This window comes from Papio anubis, chromosome 11 (genome assembly GCF_008728515.1).
Source record: "Papio anubis isolate 15944 chromosome 11, Panubis1.0, whole genome shotgun sequence".
In the NCBI taxonomy this organism is placed as follows: Eukaryota; Metazoa; Chordata; class Mammalia; order Primates; family Cercopithecidae; genus Papio; species Papio anubis.
The window spans coordinates 13,361,875-13,386,758 of NC_044986.1; the positions used below are offsets into that span (position 1 = coordinate 13,361,875).

At 46.3% G+C, this 24,884-nt stretch overlaps 1 protein-coding gene across 3 annotated transcripts in view; it reads right to left on the reverse strand.

Annotated features, from left to right (window-relative positions):
* Positions 1 to 3,881, reverse strand: part of SEC23IP (SEC23 interacting protein) — a 50,964-nt gene extending 47,083 nt beyond the window's left edge. For all 3 annotated transcript variants that reach the window (XR_652010.3, XM_009215487.3, XM_003904335.4), the window contains exon 1: positions 3,495 to 3,881. Coding sequence is in view for 2 of the 3 variants with exons in the window: in XM_009215487.3 (XP_009213751.1) it covers positions 3,495 to 3,657 (163 nt within the window). In the remaining variant the exon portion in view is untranslated. The remainder of the gene's footprint in view (positions 1 to 3,494) is intronic.
* Between the last annotated feature and the right edge of the window lie 21,003 nt (positions 3,882 to 24,884).

Here is a 24,884-nt window from a genome sequence, read left to right on the forward strand (position 1 = left end):
GCTTAGTAAGCCCCAAACAGAGTTTATTATCTTAACTACCCACCTCCGTGCTCCCTTTTCTGTATTTCACTATATCCACCGATGTTTGCCAACATCCATTCAGACATTCAAACCAGAAACCTCAAGTCTCTCAGACTCCTCCCTCTCTCTCATACCCTTCATTTAATCATTCAAATATTTATTCAAGAAATATTTACTCAGGATGCATTATGTGCCAGGTACAGAGCTCAGTCTTGGGTCTAAAACTAAACAAAAATGGGCCTCTGTGCTGACAGACAGAGCTGACACTCTGGTCTTCTGTGAGTCTCTACAAGTGTGTAGTCTACACATCTCACACATCTGCTCCCTGCTCCTCACACCCAATGTGGCTGACTCGGGCTAGACTGCCATCGCCACTGCCAGCCTCTCACTATGCCTCCCAGCCGAATCCTCTTGCTACAGTCAACCTTATTCCAGTACAACTAGAGAAAACTCCAGTCTTTCTGAAACACACGTCTAATTTCACTGCCTTGTTGAAAATCCTTCAAAGGCTCCCAAAACCCAACAAGATGAACTACAAACTCCTCCTGAGTATGGTATATGTGACCCATAGACCACCGAGGCCACTCCACTGTCCACACTCTAGTCAAAGTGATCTACTGGGGGCAGAGGACACACGGGAGAGGAGACAAAGGTGAAGAGACAGGAGAGAGGGATGAGCTCCATCCCTGTCCCATTCCACCAACCACTAACTCCTGCCAAACTTGCAGATTTTCTCACACCTTCGGACTTCACATATTCCTGTCTCTCCAGATTCCCTCACTTCTATGTATCCTTCAACACTCAGCTCAAGCATCACCTCCCTTAAGAGGCCCTGAAGGCCTAAGGGACATCCATTCCCCAGCTCAGCCAGCCTGAGACCCACAGCATTCACAGCCATCTATCAATCCCTCTTTCTAACTGTTCTAAACTTGTATCACAGTTGCTTACACAGGTGGGTGTGTGTATACATATATACTGTGCAGTCATTGAGGGCAGGGCTGTCTGCTCTTCCGTGTCTCCCAGCTTCTGGAACAGTGCCTGGCAAATAGAAACTGCTCAATCCATGTCTGGTTTTTGTTTTTGTTTCGTTTTTGAGATGGAGTCTCACTCTGTCGCTCAGGGTGGAGTGCAGTGGCATGACCTCAGCTCACTGCAACATCCACCTCAAGCGATTCTTGTGCCTCAGCCTCCCGAGTAGCTGGGATTATAGGCGCCCACCACCACGTCCAATTAATTTTTGTATTTTTAGTTGAGATGGGGTTTTGCCATGTTGACCAGGCTGGTCTTGAACTCCTGACCTCAGGTGATCCACCCACCTCAGCCTCCCAAAGTGCTGGGATTACAGGCGTGAGCCACTGTGCCAGGCCTTCCATGTCTGTTGAATATATGAAATTGCTTCCTGTGTCTCTTTCACTTATATGATTAACTATTGCTTCCAAGGAGACTGTTTCTTCTTTTTCTCTGGAAATTCTCTGAATGGGTTTCTGAGATTTTTAGAGATGAATTTTAGTTCTAAAAACTATTAATGTTCACACACACACACACAGACTGTCTCCAAGAAACAAGAGCATTAAAGACAGGTATAGCTATACTAGACTTCACAATGAAAATGTTTAGCATGAATTCAGTGACACACAAACCAAATACTACATAGCAAGGAAGATGGACATAACCAAACAACTTTAATGGTGCAGAGGATGATTAGAAAACCCCAGGTAAAGCCTTATTTATTCCTGCATCCTCTCACAGCATTCTGCTCCAACGATGCTGGTTCTTCACCAAAGACAGCAACGCCTAACCTTTCAACCACAGGTCAAATTGAGACATCATTTTGACTCCCATCCTTTCACTCATTCAACAAACATCCACTGAATAACTGGTCTACTACATACCACACATCATTCTACGCAGTGGGAATATAATCGTGAATAAAACTAAGTTTTTGCTTTCATGGTCTTACATCCTAGTGGAGTGGAATAAACAAGTATGTGTACATGTCAGGTAGTGACCAGCGTCAAGAAGAAACATTAACACATGGGCAGGGGAACCTTTATGTACAGCTGTTCGCAGCGTGCCTGTCCTCGCTTCTCCATGAAACTGTCTTTAGTCCTTCAAACAAGAATAAATTACTCACTGCAAACTCAGTATTCGAAGAGGATCTACTTACTAGGCCCTAAACAACATCCTGGAAATAAAAAGGCAATTAGGTCATAGCTGCTGAAGAAGACCGCAGTCCAAATGGAGAAGCAGGTGTGTTTATTTCACAAACATTAAATCACACTGTCTGGTAGGCAGTATACTTGGTGCTTTTCAAAAATTAAAGCATTTCTAATTATAATTCTGTGAGGCTACACATATATAGAAACTGAAGCACAGAGAAGTAAACTAAAATGCCTACAGTTACACAGCAAGCTACTGGCAGGGCAAGGACTGGAATACAGTCTGTGCTCCTGAACACCATGCTCTGGGCTATGCTACATTATCATCAAAAAGCAATCTCCCTGGACAATAATACAAATATGAAAAAAGAGCTAGGAGTGCACATAGGAGTGGGAGCCTAAGAGAACAAGAAAAAGTTTCTTGGAAGAAGTGATGGATTGTCTTGAAAGACGAAAATTGGCCAGGCGCTCACACCTGTAATCCCAGCACTTTGGGAGGCCGAGGCAGGCGGATCACTTGAGGTCCGGAGATTGAGACCATCCTGGCCAACATGGTGAAACCCCGTCTCTACTATAAATACAAAAATTAGCAGGGCATGCACGCCTGTAGTCCCAGCTACTCGGGAGGCTGAGGCAGGAGAATCACTTGAACTCGAAATGTGGAGGTTGCAGTGAGCCGAGATCGCGCCACTGGATTCCACCCTGGGCGACAAAGCAAGACTCCGTCTCGAAAAAAAAAAAAAAGATGAGGAATGCATTTTATATGTCTACTTCACAAATATTACATGTTTCTCCTAGAAGAGGGGCACCGTCCATCTTACAGGATATCTTACTGTAATCTAGAAGATATCCTACTGTATCACAACAATCTCCTAGTAGGAGACAGTGTACCGTATCCCAGGAGAGGGGCACAGTCCATCCTAGGAGGTATCTTACCGTATCCTAGGAGTCTCCTAGTGGGAGATAGACTACTGTACCCTAGGAGAGGGCCACTGTTTACTTGCATTCCCTGCCAGCACCTGGCGTAACAACAATGGGTGTTCAGCAAAGATTTGTGGAATGCCAGTGTACGAATGAATGTCCAGCACTCTGGACAACTCGGAACAGTGGGTTTCTGCAATGAAGAGCAAGTCGCATCACCTGCCGCCTCCAAGACCCCAAAGCCCCCGACCCACTCAAACCTGGTCACTAATGATCCTGGCAAGCTATCGAGAGGGTAGCTGGAGGCAAAAGGAATATCTCCCGTCTGACCCTTGTCACAGCACGTCCCCCGCCCGCCTTCCACCAAACACGGGACCGCCCTCCCCTTATTACCTCCGGGCAAGAGCAAGGAGGCCGGGGAAGCTGAGGCCTGGGTGACTGGAATGAAGGGCACATTGAAGCTGAACTCCGTGGCCGAGGAGGAGAAAAGTAAGTTAGTGCCCGACGAGGAGGTGGAGACGCCGCCGCTGCCACCGTTAGGTTTTCTCTCCGCCATGGCTGCCGCCCACCTTCCGATACACGTCTCCGGGTACTCAGTCCCGCACCACTGACCGGAAACCGATCACTCTCCCGGCCAGCGCACTTCCGCACTTGCGCACAGGAGCCGGAACTACGGGTAGCTAGTTAGTCAGCCACCCTCTCCCTTCCCCCAGCCAGCGCCGCCAGAAATCAACATGGCGGCAATGTCTTCCAGCCCGAGTCTGGCACGTGACACCCTTGGAGGCGGAGAGGGGCTGAGGCAAAGGCCGGGAGGGAGCGTGGGGGCGTGGTCCCCGCAGGTTCTGGATGGACGTGCGAATTGACACGCAATTGACCCTGAAAGTCACAGGTTGTGGCTGATATCTATGGGCTTCCTAAAAGTACTGTCAGGATGACTCTCCTGACAAAGATTTTGGAGGAACAGCGGAATCCTGCTGGACGCTGCCCGAAGGAGGAAAGGAGGAAGAGGGTTGTGTGGGAATTCGCATGCAAGGCGGAACCAAACACCCTCTCCAAAACCACTTGTCTTTCTGGACTGAACTGAACTTTGGCATTGACCCAGAAATAGAAATGGTAAAATGTTTTTAAGTGTTTAATACATAGGGAGAAAAAACATCTTTGATTTATTTTTGTTGTTGTTTTGTGTTTTTCGTTTGTTTTTTGGGTTTTTTTGGTTGGTTTTTTTGTTTTGTTTTTTGTTTTGAGAGGAGGCTCGCTCTGTCACCCAGGCTGGAGTGCAGTGGCGCGATCTCGGGTCACTGCAACCTCTGCCTCCCAGGTTCAAGTGATTCTCCTGCCTCATCCTCCCGGGTAGCTGGGACTACAGGCGCCTGCCACCACGCCTGGCTAATTTTTTGTATTTTTAGTAAAGATGGGGTTTCACCGTGTTGGCCAGGATGGTCTCAATCTCCTGACCTTGTGATCCGCCCGCCTCAGCCTCACAAAGTGCTGGGATTACAGGCATGAGCCACTGCGCCCGGCCAAAAACACATATTTAAAAGAGAAATCAAATCGGACGCCTTGGCGCAGGCCTGCAATCCCAGCACTTTGTGAGGCAGAGCGGGAGGACAGCTTGAGCCCAGGAAGTTGAGACCGGCCTGGCCAACATGGCGAAACCCAGTCTCTACTAAAAATGCAAAAATTAGCCGGGCGTGGTGGCATGGCACCTATAGTCTCAGCTACTCAGGAGGCTGATGTGGGAAGATTGCTTGAGGCTAAATTAACCCTGATCTTGCCACTCACTGTGCTCCAGCCCAGGCAACAAGGCGAGACCCTGTCTCGTTAAAAAAAGAAAGAAAAGAAACCAGGACATTGAAATTAGAGCTCTGACATTTTAGATAGCTTTCTATATCCACAGTAAGCTGACTAGTTCAATCCAGAAGGTACTGTGGATAACTTGGACATAATTGTCATCTTTCATAGTTAGAGATTTTGAAAGAAAATACAACTTAAGCAATCTTTCAGCTTCTTGGAGGTTGGGAGAGGAGATCCCAAAAGAACACTCAAAATGGCCGGGCGCGGTGGCTCAAGCCTGTAATCCCAGCACTTTGGGAGGGGCCGAGACGGGCGGATCACGAGGTCAGGAGATCGAGACCATCCTGGCTAACACGGTGAAACCCCGCCTCTACTAAAATGGCTAAAAAACTAGCTGGGCTAGGTGGCGGCCTGTAGTCCCAGAAGCTACCGGGAGGCTGAGTAGGAGAATGGCGAACCTGGGAGGCGGAGCTTGCAGTGAGCTGGAGATCCGCCACTGCACTCCAGCCCGGACAACAGAGCCAGACTCCTTCAAAAAAAAAAAAAAAAAAACACTCAAGATAATGAAACTTCAGGCCGGGCGCTGTGGCTCAAGCCTGGGTTCCAGCACTTTGGGAGGCCGAGACGGGCTGGATCACGAGAGGTCAGGAGATCGAGACCATCCTGGCTAATACAGTGAAACTCGCTCTACTAAAATACAAAACTTAGCCGGGCGAGGCGGTCGTAGTCCCAGCTACTCGGGAGGCTGAGGCAGGAGAATGGCGGCACCCGGGAGGCGGAGCTTGCAGGGAGCGGGGACCCGCCCACCCCCCCCCAGCCGGGGGGACAGAGGAAGACCCCGCCAAAAAAAAAAAAAAAAAAAAAAAAAAGATAATGAAACTCTCCCCAGCTGTTTACACCTATGTAGAACCTAAATTTATTAATTCAATAATGATTTCATGTGCTTACTGTCAAAAAAAAATTTTTAAGTGGGACACTCATTAAAGCAGTAAATTAGATTTTATTTAATGAAAACTATTGCAGTAGGGAAGTGGGTCCAGCATGAACTGAACACAACTTTGCTGAAACAAAAGATTGGAAACTTTTTAGAGGCTGTGGTGTGCTAAGGGAAAGGCACTGAGGAGTGTGAAGAGGTGGTTGGTCCTGCGACTAGGCCACCTGGGTGTGTTAATCCATGCTTATCCAGAGGAGACACATAATTCTTCTGTTTTCATGACAAGCAGTGGTGTAAGAGCAAGGTAGCCATAGGGACTGGGAATGAGAATGAGAAGCACCTCCTTGAATGTTTGCAGTTGAAGAGACAAACCCCCAGGTCCTTGAGAAGACAGTTCTTGGTGGTCATGTGTCCGGAATTGGTTCCTTCCAGTGGGTTCTTGGTCTCGCTAACTTCAAGAATGAAGCCTCGGACCTTCGCAGTGTTACAGCTCTTAGATGGGGCATAGACCCAAAGAATGAGCAGCAGCAAGATTTATTGTGAAGAGCAAAAGAACAAAGCTTCCACAGCATGGAAGGGGACCCAGGTTGCCTCTGCTCGCTGGGGGGGTGGCCAGCTTTTATTCCCTTATTTGTGTCCCCCCCCCCACATCCTGCTGATTGGTCCATTTTACAGAGTGCTGATTGGTGCATTTACAGTCCTTTAGCTAGGCACAGAGTGCTGATTGGTGCATTTTTACAGAGTGCTGATTGGCGCATTTACAATCCTCTAGCTAGACACAGAGCGCTGATTGGTGCGTTTTTGCAGAGTATGATTGGTGCATTTACAGTCCTCTAGCTAGACACAGAGCACTGATTGGTGCGTTTTTGCAGAGTGTGATTGGTGCATTTACAGTCCTCTAGCTAGACACAGAGCACTGATTGGTACATTTTTACAGAGTGCTGATTGGTGCATTTACAATCCTCTAGCTAGACACAGAGCGCTGATTGGTGCATTTACAGTTCTCTAGCTAGACAGACAAGTTCTTCAAGTCCCCACTCAACCCAGGAAGTCCAGCTGGCTTCACCTCTCAATCCCGCCTCTAAACAGGACACCCCAACTGCTGTTGAGAATTGGGCGATGACTGGTATAGCTACTTCCTGCTGGATAGGGGTGAAGAAGGAGCCCTACAGTTGTAGTGTCCTCCAGAGGGGAACTCTTTAGGCCAGTCAAAGGGCCTAAGTGGGTTGGTCCAGGGGTCCTCAGTAGAAGTTGTTAGTTGAGCTCATTTGGGGTTCCATTTGTAAGACCATCTGTAGCTTGATGGCCTTGATCTTAGAGGAAACAACTTTGACAAGGAGGTTAAAAATACAGGGCCCGAAGGCGAGTAATCGCAAGATGGCTGTCATGGGAACTAGAAAGGGGAGAAGCCATATCGCTCAACTCCAGAGGTTGATATAAGCATTTGAAAGGCATTGTCTGATTTCAGAAGCCTTTTTCTGTAAATGCCAAGTGGCATCTCATACTATACCTGACTGGTTAGTGTAAAAACAACACTGTTCCCCTAAGAAGGTGCAAAGTCCTCCTTTGTCATCAGTGAGGAGGTCTAGGCCTTGGCAGTTTTGGAGAGTCACTGCTGCCAAAGAGTCTATTAGGGATTGTAGAATAAGCATAGATTTTGTTATTTCTTGCAAACTGTCTGAGAAATCCTTTGAGAGTGTGTGGTAGTAGGATAATACATGGTACACTGTTAACTTTTAGCAAACTTTACTTTTGTTGAAAACCTTGTAGGTTTGGGATTTCAATTATTCTTTGCATTAATAAGACCCCTTCAGTCCATATTAACTTAGAATTGGTATAGATGGCTCCTTCCTGATTCTGTGAGTACTTTAAGGTTTGGCTGAGTGCAAACAGCTCAAGCACATTTCAACAGACCAATTATTAGGCAATTTTCCTAACTCTGCTTATTCAAGAGTTTCCTTATCATTTACTGAATACTCATTATGTCTTTCTCCCTTAATCACTGGGGAGGAACCATCTATCAGTCCTGTCCTGAAGGGAGTTCCCCCTAGCTCTGGTCGGACCTTTGTATGATAATTAATATTAGGTCCCCTGTTAGGAAACCTGCTAGGTTAAGGATTTTTGATAGGAAGGCTATGGGTTGTCAGTGGCCTCACTGCTTTCAGGCTATGCCTTTGTTTACACTGACAACCAGGTGGTGTTGGAGTGTTATAGAGTCACAGAAAAGACCTTCAATTATCAATTATAGGTTTTAAATTTCCTCTGACTTTTAAAGGAATAGGGTACACTGTTTTTTCTTTACTATGTTTCTCTCTTTCTCTTTGACTTTCTATCTCTTTCTCTCTTTGACTCCTTCTTTGTCTCTGTCTCTTCCTCTCTATCTCTTTGACTTTCTGTCTTTCTCCATCTTTCCTTCTCTCCTTGATTTTCTCTCTCTCTCTCTCTCTCTCCCTCTCTCTCTCTTTCTTTCCTGCTCTCTGCTGGTCTTTCCCTGCTTCTGCCAGCTGCTTATGCTGCTGTTCTCCCCTCTCCTTCCCCTTTTTGATGTCTTTGGCAGTGTAAGACTGCCACCTCCTTGGGTTTTTGCACTGCATGCAACAACTCCATGATTTCCTTGTGGTATTTAATGGGGGTTCCTCCAGAGGTTAGGAACTCCCTTTCTTTCCATATTGCAGCATGGGCATGTAGGATTAGGTAAGCATACTTGCTATCTGTATACACACTTATTCTTTTTCCCTTTCTAAGGCTCAGGTAAGTGCCACTAGTTCTGCTAACTGGGTGCTAGTCCCTGGGGGAAGAGGCTTACTTTCAAGTACTGTTACATCACTAACTATGGCATAACCTGCCCTTCATATCCCATTCTCCACAGATGAACTTCCATCAGTGTATAGGTTAAGGTTAGGATTAGCTAAGGGGACTTCTAAGAGATCCTCTCGGGCGGCGAAAGTCTGGACTGTAATTTGTTGGCTGTCATGCTTGATTGGTTCTCCATCCTCTGGGAGAAAAGTGACAGGATTGAGGGCAGCACATGTGCATATTTGAAGCACCAGTCCCTCAAGGAGTAGCACCTGGTATCTGAGCAGGTGGTTGTCTGATAGCCATAAACTTCCTTTGGCACCTAGTATGCCATTTACATCGTGAGTAGTCCAGACAGTGAGATCCTTTTCTTGTATTATTTTCATAGCCTCTGACAGTAAGATGGCCACCACTGCAACTACCTGTAAACAGTTAGACCAGGCTTTTGCAACTGTATCAGTTTCCTTACTTAGGTATGCCACTGGTTGTGGGGTTGTCCCACTAGTGTGAGTAAGGACTCCAAGAGATATTCCTGCTTTCTCTGTAATGTATAAAGAGAAGTTTTGTCCTGTGGGAAGGCTTAAGGCTAGAGCTTGTACTAGGGCCTGCTTTAAGGTTTTGAAGGTTGTTTCTGCCTCTGGTTCCCATTCTACTAGATGAGTATTTGCCGCTGGGTCTCCTTGATTAGAGTATAGAGGGGTCTGGTCATCTCGCTGTATCCAGGGATCCGTAGTCGGCAAAAACCAGTGATTCCAAGGAACCCCTGTAACTGTTTTAATGTCTTAGGGCAAGAATAAGCCAGTATAGGCTGTATTCGTTCCTTGCTGAGGGCCCTGGTTCCTCTGGCTAAAATTAGGTCTAGATATTTGACTTGTTATAGGCAGAGCTGGGCCTTCGATTTAGATGCCTTGTACCCTTGATTAGCTGGAAAGTTCAAGAGATCTAGAGTGGCCTGCTGGTATGAGGCTTCCAAACTGGTAACCAAAAGTAAATCATCCACATACTGAAAGACTAGAGTGCCTGGACTTGAGAAGTGGCCTAGATCTTGGGCAGTTCCTGACCAAACAGATGAGGGCTATCCCTAAACCCCTGGGACAAGACTGTCCACATAAATTGGGACGTGTGGTCTGTAGGATCCTCAAAGGCAAAGAGAAACTGGCAGTCAGAGTGCAGGGGAATACAGAAGAAGGCATCCTTGAGGTCCAGAACAGTGAACCATTCTGCTTCCCATGGTATTTAAGAGAGCAGGGTATAGGGGTTGGGTACAACTGGATATAGAGGAATTACTGCCTCATTGATGAGTCTAAGATCTTGCACTAGTCTCCACTGACCATTCAGTTTTTGTACTCCTAGAATTGGGGTGTTGCAGGGACTGTTGCATTTGATTGCTAATTCTTGAGCTGTTAAATGTCTAACAATATCCTGTAATCCTTTATGAGCTTCAGGCCGTAAGGGATATTGCCTTTGATAAGGAAAAGTGGTGAGGTCTTTTAGCCTGATTTGGGGACTGGGCGGGCATTTTTTGCCCTTCCAAATTGTCCTTCCAATGCCCAGATTTCAGGGTTGATTCCCTCCTCAAGCAGAGGACAACAAATGGGTAACTTGTTCCCCATATTCCTGTAGATAGTAGCTCCAGCTTTGGCTGATATGTCCCTCCCTAATAAGGGTATGGGAATTTCAGGTATAACAAGAAAGGCATGTGAAAAGAGCAAAGTCTCCCAATTATAATTGAGGAGGTGGGAGAAATACCTGGTTACAGGCTGTCCCAGGATTCCTTGGATGGTAATGGACCTTGAGCACAGCCTTCCAGGACAGGAGATTAACACTGAGAAAGCCACACCAGTGTCCAGGAGGAAGTCAATTTCCTGGCCCTCAATGGTTAAACATACCCGGGGCTCAGTGAGGGTGATGACATGAACTGGCGCTTGCCCTGGGTACCCTCAGGCCTGTTGTTGGATCATCTGGTTGGGGGTTTCTGGCCCAGAGAACCTTTGTCTTCTGGGGCAGTCACCTTCCAGTGATTGCCTCGAAATAGTGGACATGGGTGAGGGGGCAGCTTGTTTCTTGTTGGACAATCTTTTTTAAGGTGTCCTTGCAAACCACACTGGTAACAAGCCCTACGAGGTGATTGGTCTGCTCCATTTTCTGTCCTTTCTGAACCACCAAAGTTTGTTTGTCTGAGGGCCATGACTAAGGCTGCGGATTCCTCTGATATCGCTTTTCCTTTTTGGCCTGTTCCTCTTGGTCCCTATTATAGAACACTGAGGTTGCCAAGTTTAATAATGTCTCCAGATTTTGTTCAGGGAACAGGGCTCACTTTTGGAGCTTTCTGCTGATATCTGCAGCTGATTGGGTAATAAATTTATTTTTTAGGATCAATTGACCCTCGAGTGTGTTGGGTGACAGGGGAGTATGTTTTCTTAAGGCCTCCCATAGCCGCTCGAGGAAGGCAGAAGAATTTTCTTCCTTTCCCTGAGTTTGGTGGACATCATTGAATAATTCGTGGGCTTTTTCCTAATTCTCCTTAATCCTTCCAGAACACAGGTCAACAGATGTTTGCGACTCCAGTCCCCATGATCTGAGTTGAGGTCCCAGTGGAGATCCACACTGGGGATGGCTTGCTGAACGGTAGGGAATTTGTACCTTTCCGGGTATCTCCAGACTCTCAGGCGCAGCTAAAGCCGCATTCTTTTCATTAAAGGCCAGGGTTTGATCTAACAATAGCATGATATCTCTCCAAGTGAGATTGAAGGTTTGCCCTAGACCCTGTAGGACATCTATATACCTATCAGGATTATCTGAAAAGTTTCCCAGGTCTGTCTTGATCTGCTTTAAATCAGAGAGGGAGAAAGAGACATGTACCCTGGTTGGGCCAAACTTCCCTCCCCCAACAGCTTGAAGGGGACATAACTGATAGCCCAGGTGGTTTTGTGGTCCTTTAGAGATTTCTTTGCTTATTTCCTTCTGGCAGGGGAGATTAGAGGAGGCTTATCATTACTAGGAAGGGGAGCTATAGGGAGGCTAGGATATAGGGGTAAGCTGAGAGGTCCTCTTGCAGCATGTAAATTGCAAGTTTTGCATAGTTGTGGATTCTCCTTCAATGAAAAGAAAGCTTAGACATAAGGTATTTCACTCCATTTGCCTTGCCTCTTAAAAAAAAGATCAACCTGCAGGATAGTATTGTAATTTATACTTCCCTCAGGTGGCCATTTTTCCCCACCAGAGAGAGAATATTGGGGCCAGGCCATAGTGCAGAAAAAAAATGAGCCACTTCTTTTTCGGGGTTTGTGGGTCAAATTGCTCCCAACAGCTTAGGATGCATTTCAAGGATGAGCCTGTTGATGCCTGAGTGTTTTCCATCTGAAAGAAAAAACTGCCCAGAGTTTTGGTTTGTTTGTTTTCTCCCCTTGCCCAAGAACCCGCAATGGTCCCTGGACCCTGCTGATCAGAATAGTTGCGCTCACCAACGCAGCAGCAGAAACCCCTCTTGCCCAAGAACCTGCAACGGTCTCTGGAGCCTGCTGATCAAAATAGTTGTGCTCACTGATGCAGCAGAAACCCCTCTTTCCCAAGAACCCGCAATGGTCCCTGGATCCCGCTGATCAGAATAGTCATGCTCACCGACGCAGCAGCAGAAACCTCTTTCCCAAGAGCCCGCAACAGTCCCTGGACCCTGCTGATCAGAATAGTTGTGCTCACTGACGCAGCAGCAGAAACCCCAATTTTCCTCTTAGACCACAAAGAGGACCAAGGAAGATCGGATTTAGTGGCCCTTACTGACACATTCTCGAAAACCTGTTAGACTCCTAAGTGTTCTCTTGTTAGTATTGGGACCTTACCCCTGCCCTATAAAGATGTTATACCCCAAAAATGAAGTGGAAGGCCATACCCTGAGGGAGGGAAAGGATTTTCCCAGGGTTGGAAGAGTGTCTTTTGTCCTCACTTATCATCATGTGAATAGGAAGGATATCATTTCTGAGGCTCCCCATATCCTAGCTTCAGGAATAGGCTTTGTTAGGCCTGCTTGTCTGAGGAGGGATCCTAAAAGGATAGTTGGTCTCCCCACTCAACGGCACTTTGGGCAAAAATTATGTCTTTCTGATTGGTGAGCCCAGGTGCCTAAAGAAGGGAACAGAGTCCTGAAGTTCATACTAGAAATCATTCTTATAGGAGAAACTAGAAAAGCACCAGAGACAGGGAGTGGTTTTTAGAAGCAGGACTAGCCTCAGATAAGAGAGGTGAGAGGAAGTTTGTCTGACAGGCGTTAGGACCCAGGAGGCAAGAATCAGGATAGATAGGATAGATGGGCGAGTCTCGCTTGGGCATGGGACTTTGGGAGTTCCGCTCATGGCTACAGGGTCAACCAACTTTTTGTCAGGACCCCAGAGCTGAAAGGCCTTCCTCTCTGTTGACCCTCAGCTCAGCCCAGAAGTACAGGAAAAGTGGAAGCTGGTTCCAGGCAAAACAATGGTCCCAACTCCAAAGAGTTGGGGGTTGTTAGAGAGCCCTTTCCCAGAAAGCCTGACACCTATGTCTTTAGTCTGGCAGCCATGCTAGTTGGTTTTAACTGGCCAACAGGTGCCCAGTATTTAGCCCCCGAATTCTAAGGAAAAATAGGACAGTATAGCAAGCGAAAGGGGTCCGATGGTACTCACCGCTTGGTAATAGTCCCTTCGTGGTCGCCAAGATGTGTCCCGAGTTGGCTCCTTCCGGTGGGTTCTTGGTCTCGCTGACTTCAAGAATGAAGCCACAGACCTTTGTGGTAAGTGTTACAGCTCTTAAAGGTGGCACGGACCCAAAGAGTGAGTAGCAGCAAGATTTATTGTGTAGAGCAAAAGAACAAAGCTTCCACAGTGTGGAAGGGGACCTGAGTGGGTTGCCGCTGCTGGCTGGGGGTGGCCAGCTTTTATTCCCTTATTTGTCCCCGCCCATGTCCTGCTGATTGGTCCATTTTACAGCGTGCCGATTGGTGCATTTACAATCCTTTAGCTAGCCACAGAGTACTAATTGGTGCATTTACATTCCTTTAGCTAGACACAGGGTGCTGATTGGTGTGTTTCTACAGAGTGCTGATTGTTGTGTCAAAGATTTACATGTCCAAGTAGCAGAGGAAGGGTTTATAATTTCAAGCTTTCTAAAGTAACTGCTCTAAGGTATAGTAGGGGACAGTAAGCTACTTTAACAAAAGGACCCAAAAATACAATGGCTCAAACAAGATAGAAGCTCAGTCCTCACTCTTATAAGAGTACATGTTGGTACCCAGCTTTCTGTCTTCAACATAGGGCTGCCAAGGGTGCTCTAGTTGTTGCCATCCAAGTTAGCAGGAAAGGTCAAAGCAGTTGAGGGACAAATATTTCATCTTAACAAATGGGGCAGAAGTTGCATCCCTTCTGTTCACATTCCATTGATGAGAACTTCCACAAAAGGCATGTCTAGGTGCACGAAGAGCTGGTAAATACAGTCCCCACCTGGGAAACTACATTCTAACTACATATAACTGTGGAGGAAGAAGATTTGGTGGGCAAATGACAATTGCTACCACAGTCTGCCCCTCTGGCTAGCAAATTCCCATCCTTCCCAGACATAGAACATATGTCTATGTCCTTTCCCAAGGGAGGCAACCACCTACATCCAACTTAAAATTCCAGGATCTTTAAGCATAGCTCAACCCTTTTGATTGCGTCCAAATGTGGTTCTTTATAGTCTAGTGAACCATGACTGTACGATGCCCAATAGCCAATAGTGGAGCAAGAACAACGTAACTTCCATCAAGCCCCCATTGGAAAAAAGGAGGAATGGAAAACACAGCAATCACTTTCACAGAAATGATTGAATCCTGATAGGCATGAATTGGAAATGCGCCCTGCTCTCAGAGTGGAAAATTTTCATGGTTAGTCCGGCTGCCTCCGGTATGTTAATAACTCCCTGGCCCGCTGGAAATAACTCCTCAGTCTACAGTCGTCTGAGGCACTAGCTTTGCCCTCAGGAAGTACTATGGTTTAGATGTTTGTCCCCTCCAAATCTCATGTTGAAATATGATTCCCAATGTTGGAAGTGGGGCCTGGTGGGAGGTATTTGGGTCATGGGGGCAGATCCCTCATGGATGTCTTGGTGCTGTCCTCACAACAATAATGAGTTTTCATTCTAAGTTCAGGCAAGATCCGGTCATTTAAAAGATTATGGTACCTGCCCCCCTCTCTCTCTTGCTCTCACTTTTGCCATGTGATGCACCTGCCCCCCTTCACCTTCTTCCATGATTGTGAGCTTCCTGAGGCCCTCAACAGAAGCAGATGCCAGCACCATGTTTCCTGTACAGCCTGCAGAACTGTGAGACAATTAAACCTCTTTTCTTCATAAATGACCCAACCTCATGTATTTATAGCGACACAAAAAGCGAACTAACACAGGGAGATATCTCCTGATCCATGATCTTCCTTGGCCATATCTAATGTGACATTAGGGGGTCAGGTGCAGTGGTTCATGCCTGTAATCCCAATACTTTGGGAGGTTGAGGCAGGAGGATCACTTGAGCCCAGGAGTTCACGACCAGCCTGGGCAACATGGCAAGACCCCGTCTCTACAATGGAATGAAATGAAATGAAATGAAATAATGAAATGAAATGAAGAAATGAAATGAAATAAATGAAATGAAATGACCAGGCATGGTGGTGCATGCCTGTTGTCCCAGCTACTTTGGAGACTGAAGCAGGATAATCAGTTGGGCCTGGGAGGTTGAAGCTGCTGTGAGCTGTGATTGCACCACTGCACTCCAGCATGGATGACAGAGTGAGACCCTGTCTCAAAAAAAATTTTTTTAAGTGGCATCAGGGCCAGGCATGGTGGATAACACCTATAATCCAACACTTTGGGAAGCCAAGGTGAGCAGATCATTTGAGGTCAGGAGTTCAAGACCAGCCTGGTCAACATGGTGAAACCCCATCTTTACTAAAAATACAAAAATTAGCCAGGCATGGTGGCACATGTCTGTAGTCCCAGCTACTCGTGGCTGAGGCAGGAGAATCACTTGAACCTGGGAGGTGGAAGTTGCAGTGAGCTGAGATCACGCCACTGCACTCCAGCCTGGGCAACAGAGCAAGACTCCATCTCAAAAAAAAAGGGGGGGGGCACATCGGGAAGCATGTCTGTCCCTCTTTGGTGGGCTGTACAGCTTTGGCAGCCCATTTCTTGCTGGTAAAAGTTTGAGGCCTAAGACTTGCTTTTGAGGCCTGTACAAGTTCCTAGGTTGTTTTTTTGTTGTTGTTGTTGTTTGTTTTCTGAGACAGGATCTTGCTCTGTCACCCAGGCTGCAGTACAGTGGCATGATCACGGCTCACTGCAGCCTCAACCTCCCAGACCCAAGCGATCCTTTCACCTCAGCCTCCTGAGTAGCTGGACCACAGGCCTGTGCCACCATGCCTGGCTCGTTTATTTCATTTTAATTTTTGTAGAGATGGGATCTCCCTATGTTGCCTAGGCTGGACAGTTGCTGGCGTTTTCAGGCCCTGCTCCTGGTATTTTATTTCCAGTGAGTTCCAAATTCTTTACTTCCTTGTCTGATTCAAGCTTATTTTTCAGCCTAATTGGGGGTTACCTTGAAGTGATTTGAAATAGGCTTCCGTAGGAGAGGACCATCCTTGATTTGAACTTTGCCGTAAGGCTGGATTCTTCTGATTACCCAAGAAGTCTCAAAGGACCCTTGAGAACAGTTTTCAGCAAAAAATTTTACCTCCTATGATTTGAATATTGAATTGGTTGCCATTTCCAGCCCTGTAAAGTCCCAATATCTCTTGTGCTGTCCAATGTGGTGGCCTCTAGCCACCCGTGTCTGGTGAGCACTAGACATATGACTATCTGAACTGAGAAGTGCTATAAGTATAAAATACGTACAGAATTTCAAAGACTACAGGAAACAAAGTAAAATATCTTATTAATAATACTTGTATTGATTCTTTTTTCAAATTGTATTATTTTTGACATGCTGGGTTAAATATACTACTAAAATTAATTTATGGCTGGGCGTGGTGGTTCACGCCTGTAATCCCAACACTTTGGGAGGTCAAGATGGGTGGATCACCCCGACTCTTCTAAAAATACAAAAATTAGCCAGGTGTGGTAGCACGTGCCTATAATCCCAGCTACTCAGGAGGCTGAGGCAGGAGAATCACTTAAACCCAGGAGGCAGAGGTTGCAGTGAGCTGAGATCACACCACTGCACTCCAGCCTGGGTGACAGAGCAAGACTCCGTCTCAAAAAATAAAAAAAACATTAATTTACCTATTTATTTTTACTTTTTTGAGGCGGAGTCTTCACTCTGTCGCCCAGGCTGGAGTGCAGTGGCACCATCTCGGCTCACTGCAAGCTCCGCCTCCCGGGTTCGTGCCATTCTCCTGCCTCAGCCTCCTGAGTAGCTGGGACTACAGGCGCCCGCCACCGCGCCCGGCTAATTTTTTGTATTTTAGTAGAGACGGGGTTTCACCGTGTTAGCCAGGATGGTCTCGATCTCCTGACCTCGTGATCCGCCCGCCTCGGCCTCCCAAAGTGCAGGGATTACAGGCGTGAGCCACCGCGCCCGGCCTATTTTTACTTTTTAAAGTATGACTGCTGACAACTTTTAAATTACATACATGGCTCACACAATATTTCTAAGAGAAGTTCATATACAAACAGACAATGGTCAGATTATGTTTAATTTTTATTTTTTTAGACAGAGTCTCATTCTGTCACCCAAGCTGAAGTGCAGTGGCACAATTACGGCTCACTGCAGCCTCAACCTCCTGGGCTCAAGTGATCCTCCCACCTCACCCCCAAGTAGCTGTAACTACAGGCACACACCAACTAATTATTGTATAATTGTTACAGATGATGGAGTTTCACCACTTTGCCCAAGCTGGTCTCGAACTCCTAGGCTCAAGCAATTCACCCACCTTGGACTCCCAAAGTGCTGGGATTACAGGCATGAGCCACTGTGCCCAGCAGTCAGACTATAGTTAACAATAAAACTCTGACCCACAACCTCTGCAGCAATTAGACCAGAAACGTTGTAAGTTGGTCAATGCCATCTTCCCAATTTTTCCTACCCCCAAAAAACAGAAACAGTTCAGGAATCCCCCCTACCTTTTTGTGTTCTGAGAAAGGGTTAATTGCAAAGGACCACTTTGCTCTTGCATATTCCAACATAAGACCTGCCTCCACCCTTCCTCAATGATTCCTTTGTTTTTATAAAGCCCCAAATATTAACCCTCCTGTTAGCGATGTTCATGAATGGATGCTCTCTCACTTGCAACAGTCTGAATCAAATCATCCCCTTATTTTTCTGGAGCATTCTGCTTTCATGTATCACCACCCACTATCTGACCACGAAATTAGAGCCACATTATTTTCTATTTGTTACGATAGCACCCCACTTCTGATACGAATTTCTGAACTAATCAGAGCAAATGCTGGCAGCTGTATAAAGAGACCTCAGACTGCAATGTTCACATAAAAATCCAAGGCGTCTTTAAGCAGATCATTCTAGTTATCACCCTCCCATGTATCAGGAAGGACGAAAAAACATGCAGGGCCAATTTTTTTTTCCACAAAAAATGGAAGTTCGGCTGGGCACAGTGGCTCATATCTGTAATCCCAGCACTTTGGGAGGCCATGGCAGGAGAATTGCTTGAGCCCAGGAGTTCGAGACCAGTCTGGGCAACATGAGAAGATACTGTCTCTATAAAAAAAAGAAATAGAAGTGGAAGTTCCAAACATCTCACTCACTCATGAGTTCATTGGTAAGAACTTAATCACACAGCCTTATCTGGCTGCAAAGAAGTCTGGGAAATGTGGTCCCTTGCTGGGAAACCAACCTCAGCTACATGTCTATAGCTGAGAAATGCAGTTCTTCACTGGGCAACCTATCTATAACTATGGAAGAGGAGGAGAACAGATTTTTTTTTTTTTTTGAGGTCTCAATAAAAAGAAGAAAGAGGAAAAAAAGATAATCTTTAAGGTAATGGTGGTAGAAGACCCTAGGAAGACAATTTTGGACCAGAAGTAAAGGCAGCAAGTCCAGGCTGGAATAGGTCAAAAGACTCTGGAAAAGATGTCCAAGAAAATGAAGTAGTGTATCTAAATATCTGATGTGTCTAAATATCTAGAGATGATATTTAGGCAGTTTATAGAAAGTGGGCATTATTCATTCAGCAACTATTTATTAAGCATCTATTATACGTGAGGCACTATTCTAGGTGCTGGGAAACAAAACAGCATACAAATACCAAAATCATTGCTTCAGGGATCTTATAACCTAGTGGAAATCTAGTTTGTATTGCATTTTCGATAAGTACACAGAAAACTAGCAAATGTTTACCCCATTTACCCCAACCTGGAGGCAACTACTTTCCCCTCTTTCAGCTGGTTCTTTCAGTATTGCTGTATTCCTAAATTAACATGATTCCATTGCCACTTGTGATTTTTCCTTTTTTCCTCCATTGCATTATCTGTTGAGTTTTCAAATGAAAGATTAGGATTTTGCTCTTTTTTATCTTCTTGGTCATCATCACATATGTGAGTCCTTCATCTCCCCCCAGCCTCCCAAAATAGTTAATTATAAAGTTGGTTAGATAAATGTTTAAATTGTAACTTTATTGTGACTATGTAAACACTTTTAATAGCAAGTCATATACTAAATTGTAACTATTTCGGTTTTCCTGTGTAGGTTTTTGTTTTTGTAGTCTTAAAGCTTACAAAGTCTTTCCCCGACAATTTTCACCTTACTGTTATTTATCTTTCAAATTCTAGTGTAAATGTCACATTTTCAGAGAAGCCCTGAAGCATCCTTTTCTCCTACCCACAACTCTTCCCCATTCCCTTGTTTTAGAACATTTTGTGCTGCCATAACATTGCCACAAACTGGGTAATTTATAAAGAAAATTGATTGGCTGGGCACGGTGGCTCACACCTGCAATCCCAGCATTTTGGGAGGCTGAGGCAGGCGGACCACCTGGGGTCAGGAGTTTGAGACCAGCCTGACCAACATGGAGAAACCCCATCTCTACTGAAAACACAAAATTAGCCAGCCGTGGTGGCACATGCCTATAATCCCAGCTACTCCGGAGGCTGAGGCAGGAGAATCGCTTGAACCTGGGAGGCGGAGGTTGCGGTGAGCCGAGATCACGCCATTGCACTCCAGCCTGGGCAACAAGAGCAAAACTCCCTCTCAAAAAAGGATATAATAAATAAATAAATAAATAAATAAATAAATAAATAAATGTATTTCTTACAGTTCTGGAGGCTGGCAAGTTCAATATCAAGGTGCTGGCATCTGACAAGGGCTTTCTTGCTGCATCATCATAAAGCAAAGGGAAAGAGGGTGAGAGAAGGTGAAAGAGAGCATAAGCAAGAGCATGCGCGTATGTGTGTGTGTATGCGTGCGTGTGTGCGTGCCTGCACACACATCGGAAGAAAGAGCCAAACTCACTTTTATAACCAACCCACTCCTGCAATAGTGACATTAATCCCTTCATAAGGGCCCTGCCCCATAAAGGTCCTACCTCTCAACACTGTTGCATTGGGGATTAAGTTTCCAACACACAAACTCTGGGGCACACATTCAACCCTTAGCATTCACTCACTAGAACAGGTACACTTCTGTTTATTCCTCTTATAAATCTTCACCTATTCTTGCCTAGCACCTATTGTGAGTAATTACTAATAAGTCTTCTACTAGGCTGTATGTTCCACGAGGGCAGAGATGGAATCTCTTTTTTCACCCCAGTATTTCCAGTGCTCTCTCAGTAATTTTTTGTTTGTTTTTGAGACCCAGTCTCACTCTGTTGCCCAGGCTGGAGTGCAGTGGGGCAATCTCGGCTCACTGCAGCCTCCACCCCCCGGGTTCCAGCGATTCTCCCAGCTGGGACTACCAGCACGTGCCACCACGCTCGGCTAATTTTTGTACTTTTTTTTAGTGGAGACGGGTTTTCACTGTATTAGCCAGGATGGTCTCTATCTCCTGACCTCGTGATCCACCCGCCTCGACCTCCTAAAGTGCTGGGATTACAGGTGTGAGCCACCGTGCCCAGACACTCTCTCAGTAATTTTCTATAGACAGAGTTACTTAATGCCCTCCTTAAAAATACAGGCTCGGGGCCGGGCGCAGTGGCTCACGCCTGTAATCCCAGCACTTTGGGAGGCCGAGACGGGCGGATCACAAGGTCAGGAGATTGAGACCATCCTGGCTAACACGGTGAAACCCCGTCTCTACTAAAAATACAAAAAAAAATTAGCCGGGCGTGGTGGCAGGCACCTGTGGTCCCAGCTACAGGGGAGGCTGAGGCAGGAGAATGGTGTGAACCCGGGAGGCGGAGCTTGCAGTGAGCCGAGATCGCGCCACTGCACTCCAGCCTGGGCGACAGAGTGAGACTTCGTCTCAAAAAAAAAAAAAAAAAAAAAAAAAAAACAGGCTTGGGTCGGGGCAGAAGTGTGGTTACTGATAGTGGGAAAAAAGAAATCTTGCCATAGAGACAGATCTTCATGAACCCTCCCCTGGCCTTTTACATTTTCATAACTACTTATCATTATTATTGTCATTGTTATTATTTTTAGAAATGGGGTGTTCCTCTATCTCCCAGGCGAGAGTGCAGTAGCGCGATCATAGTTCACTATAACCTCGAACTCCTGGGCTCAAGTGATCCTCCCACCTCAGTCTCCCAAGTATCTGAGACTACAAGTGCACACCACCTCCCCCAGCTCCGTAACTACTTAGTAGCAAAACATCTTGCCACAGAAAAATTGGAGGGTTATTCGCATTATAAAATAATTACATTTCAGAAGGATCACAGTGTCTCCTTAAGTAAAATCCGAGCAATTTTTAAAAAAATAAATCACTAAATACGCTGCCAAAGAAGAAACCAAAAGTTGAAGTATTCACAGAGATGGGATTCACCACTTGCTACCCCAAAATATGGCATCTTGGCATATTAAATATTTTAAGCTGAAGGAATTTGAGAAACAGGACGTGCGGGAAAGGCTCCCTGGCCTTCCCCTGAAGCAGATTATAAGACTCTGACATGAGAGCTGCCCTCCCTCCTCCTGGAGGACAGGAGCATCCTATCTTAAAGATGAAGGGACACAGAAAGGAATCTAACACACAGGCCTTGCTAAATTTCCCCTAGTTTGCCGGACTTCGCTCACATTCTTCCATGACTCTCTTCATCAAACCTAGCATAAAAACACTTGGTTTTAACTGCTTCTTTGGATCTTAATTTCCTTATGAAGGCTCCCATTTCTTGTAAAACGTACATGAAATAAAGTGCATATTTTTCTCTTGCTAATCTATCTTTTTTTTTTACAGGGGTCCACCGTAGAATCTAGAAGGGCAGATGGAAAAGATATTTTTCCTCCCTTATACTAGCCACTGCTGAGTTGGTATCAAACTGCAATTCAGATAAAGTAAATTTGAATTTACAATGATTTAAGAGCAGACATTTCCATATCATACATTTAATTTGCCTGTTACCGGCCATGAAGCAAAAATATGGGATTTCCCCATTTGATGCCAGGGTCTTGGCAACCCTGTCCCCTAAATGAATGAATGGAATGGTGGTAATGTCCTGGATTTGAAACTCAAGTTTTCTCAACTTACCCAAACTCACAAGAACCAGATGTACAATTTAGTGTATCAATTAATTACCTTACACTAAGAAATACAAACTACTCGTTTTTTGCCCTGAAGTCAACCAGAATGTCACTCCAAAATGTGCCACTTTGGCATAAGGATTATTTTAATATTATTAATTTAATTATAGTAGTATTATCTTGGTAATTGAAAAGCAGATCCAGACAGTCCCCAACTTAACGATGGTTTGACAAGATTTTTTGACTTTATGATGGTGTGAAAACAACATGCATTCAGTAGAAACCATACTTCAATTACCCATACAGCCATTCTGTTTTTAACTTTCAGTACAGTATTCAATAAATTGCATGAGATATACAACATTTTATTATAAAACGGGCTTCGTGTTAGATGCTTTTGCCCAACTGTAGGCTAATGTAAATATTCTGAGCATGTTTGCAGTAGCCTACTGATGTTTGATAGGTTCCGTGTATTAAACACATTTTCAACTAATAATATTTTCTTTTTTCTTTTTTTTCTTTTGAGACGCATTCTCGCTCTGTCGCCAGGCCGGAGTGTAGTGGCGTGATCTCGGCTCACTGCAACCTCCGCCTCCTGGGTTGAAGTGGTTCTCCAGCCTCAGCCTCCAGAGTGGCTGGGACCACAGGCGCGTGCCACCACGCCCAGCTAATTTTTGTATTTTTAGTAGGGATGGGGTTTCACCATGTTGGCCAGGATGGTCTCCATTTCTTGGCCTCGTAATCTGCCCGCCTTGGCCTCCCAAACTGTTGGGATTACAGGCGTGAGCCACCGCGCTGGGCCTCAACTAATGACATTTTCAATTTACAATGGGTTTATTGGGATGTAACTCCATCATAAGGAGAATAAGCAGAGGAGCATCTGTACAAAACAAGCTCCCTACCCTTCCACTAGTGCCTAAAAGCAGGACATTTTCAAAAGTGTCCCACCTCATCTCTCTCTACCAGGGACAAAAGTTAATCACCAGAGACAACTTTAGACCCTTATCAGCCAGAGATGGCACTAGAAGAACCTATGTAACACATTTCACTCACTACCTGTCACTATCATTAGTTTCTCATATTTCTACCTTCCCACTCTGCTGCTTTTGGAAACCTCAAACTGCTTTCGTCATTTCTCCACAAAGTTGTTGTTCTTCATTGTAAATGCTACGTAATCCCCCATTCTTTTTTTTTTTTTTTTTTTTTTGAGACGGAGTCTCGCTCTGTCGCCCAGGCTGGAGTGCAGTGGCCAGATCTCCGCTCACTGCAAGCTCCGCCTCCCGGGTTCGCGCAATTCTCCTGCCTCAGCCTCCCGAGCAGCTGGGACTACAGGCGCCCGCCACCTCGCCCGGCTTATTTTTTTTGTATTTTTAGTAGAGACGGGGTTTCACCGTGTTAGCCAGGATGGTCTCGATCTCCTGACCTCGTGATCCACCCGTCTCGGCCTCCCAAAGTGCTGGGATTACAGGCTTGAGCCACCGCGCCCGGCCCGTAATCCCCCATTCTAAGCCACCTCTTCCAGTTACTCTTCCTTGAGTTTTGCCCATATAAGATGTACATGTTACTAAATTTTTCTCTTGCCAATCCGTGCTTTGTGATAAGGGCTCCAGCGGAGAACCTAGAAAGGTAGAAGGATTTCTCAAGGAGGACTTGAGACGCGGGTTCCGTTCCTTTCCTTCAGCTCCTCAATTGTAGATTGCATTCAGGTCATTCCCCTCCCGTTACCATGCTCTTTTTTCATTGAGTAGATATATCTGATGGGCCTGGGGTTTTCTCAGGTACATTCCAGGTCCAGAGGAAACACAGTTTCTTTTTTTTTTTTTTTTTTTTTTTAATCGGACAGCCTCCTGAACTAGAAGAGGTTCAGAGCGACTCCCACAGTTTCACTCTTGAACTTGGGTATTTTCCCAAAAAGCTGCTATAGTCGGTCTTCGTAGCTTCCTTCTCCAGGGTATCCCCGCGGCGCGCAGTGCAGGCGCCTCGCCCCGCTCCCTGACGGCGGCTGCCAGCTTCCAGACAGAGGCCGACCCGGTGTTCGCAGCCAAGGCGCAGGCCGGGCCCGGCGCGTTTAGAGCCCCCGCCCCTCGGTAAGGAACCGTCCCTGAGCCACAGGGTCTGAGGCGACTGCAGAGGGAGCGCGGGGTCCCCTGAGGTTCCCCTTCTCTAAATGTGCACCTTCCTCAGGGAGACCTTGTGCAGCTGAGGGAAAGTCACCACTCAGGGTTTCGGGCGGGGGGCCCAGATAAAAGAGCTGCCATCAGCAAAAAAAAAGAAAAAAGCACAAAGAGGAGGCGGGCGGATTTCCAAGGCGATTTCGCCCACTAATTTTGCCCAGAGATGACTCTGAGGTCTCTGAGCTTATGCTTTTCAGCGGTTGTGCAAAGACTCGCTTTGCGCTCTTACAAGCCCACTATGGGAGCTCCCGCTTCACGCCGGCACATGGGGACAAACGACAACGCGCCGCCCTTGGAACACAACGCCGGGCCCGCGCTGCGCAGCCTCCAGCGGCGCTGCGTGCCCTTCCTTTTGCCCGTCTCCAAGATGGCGGCGGCGCCGCCGCCGCCCCGGCCCGCCCCTCCTCCTCGCCCCGCAGAGCCGCGCCGCGCCGCGCGCTCCCGCCGCCCCTCCCCGCGCGAGCTCCACCC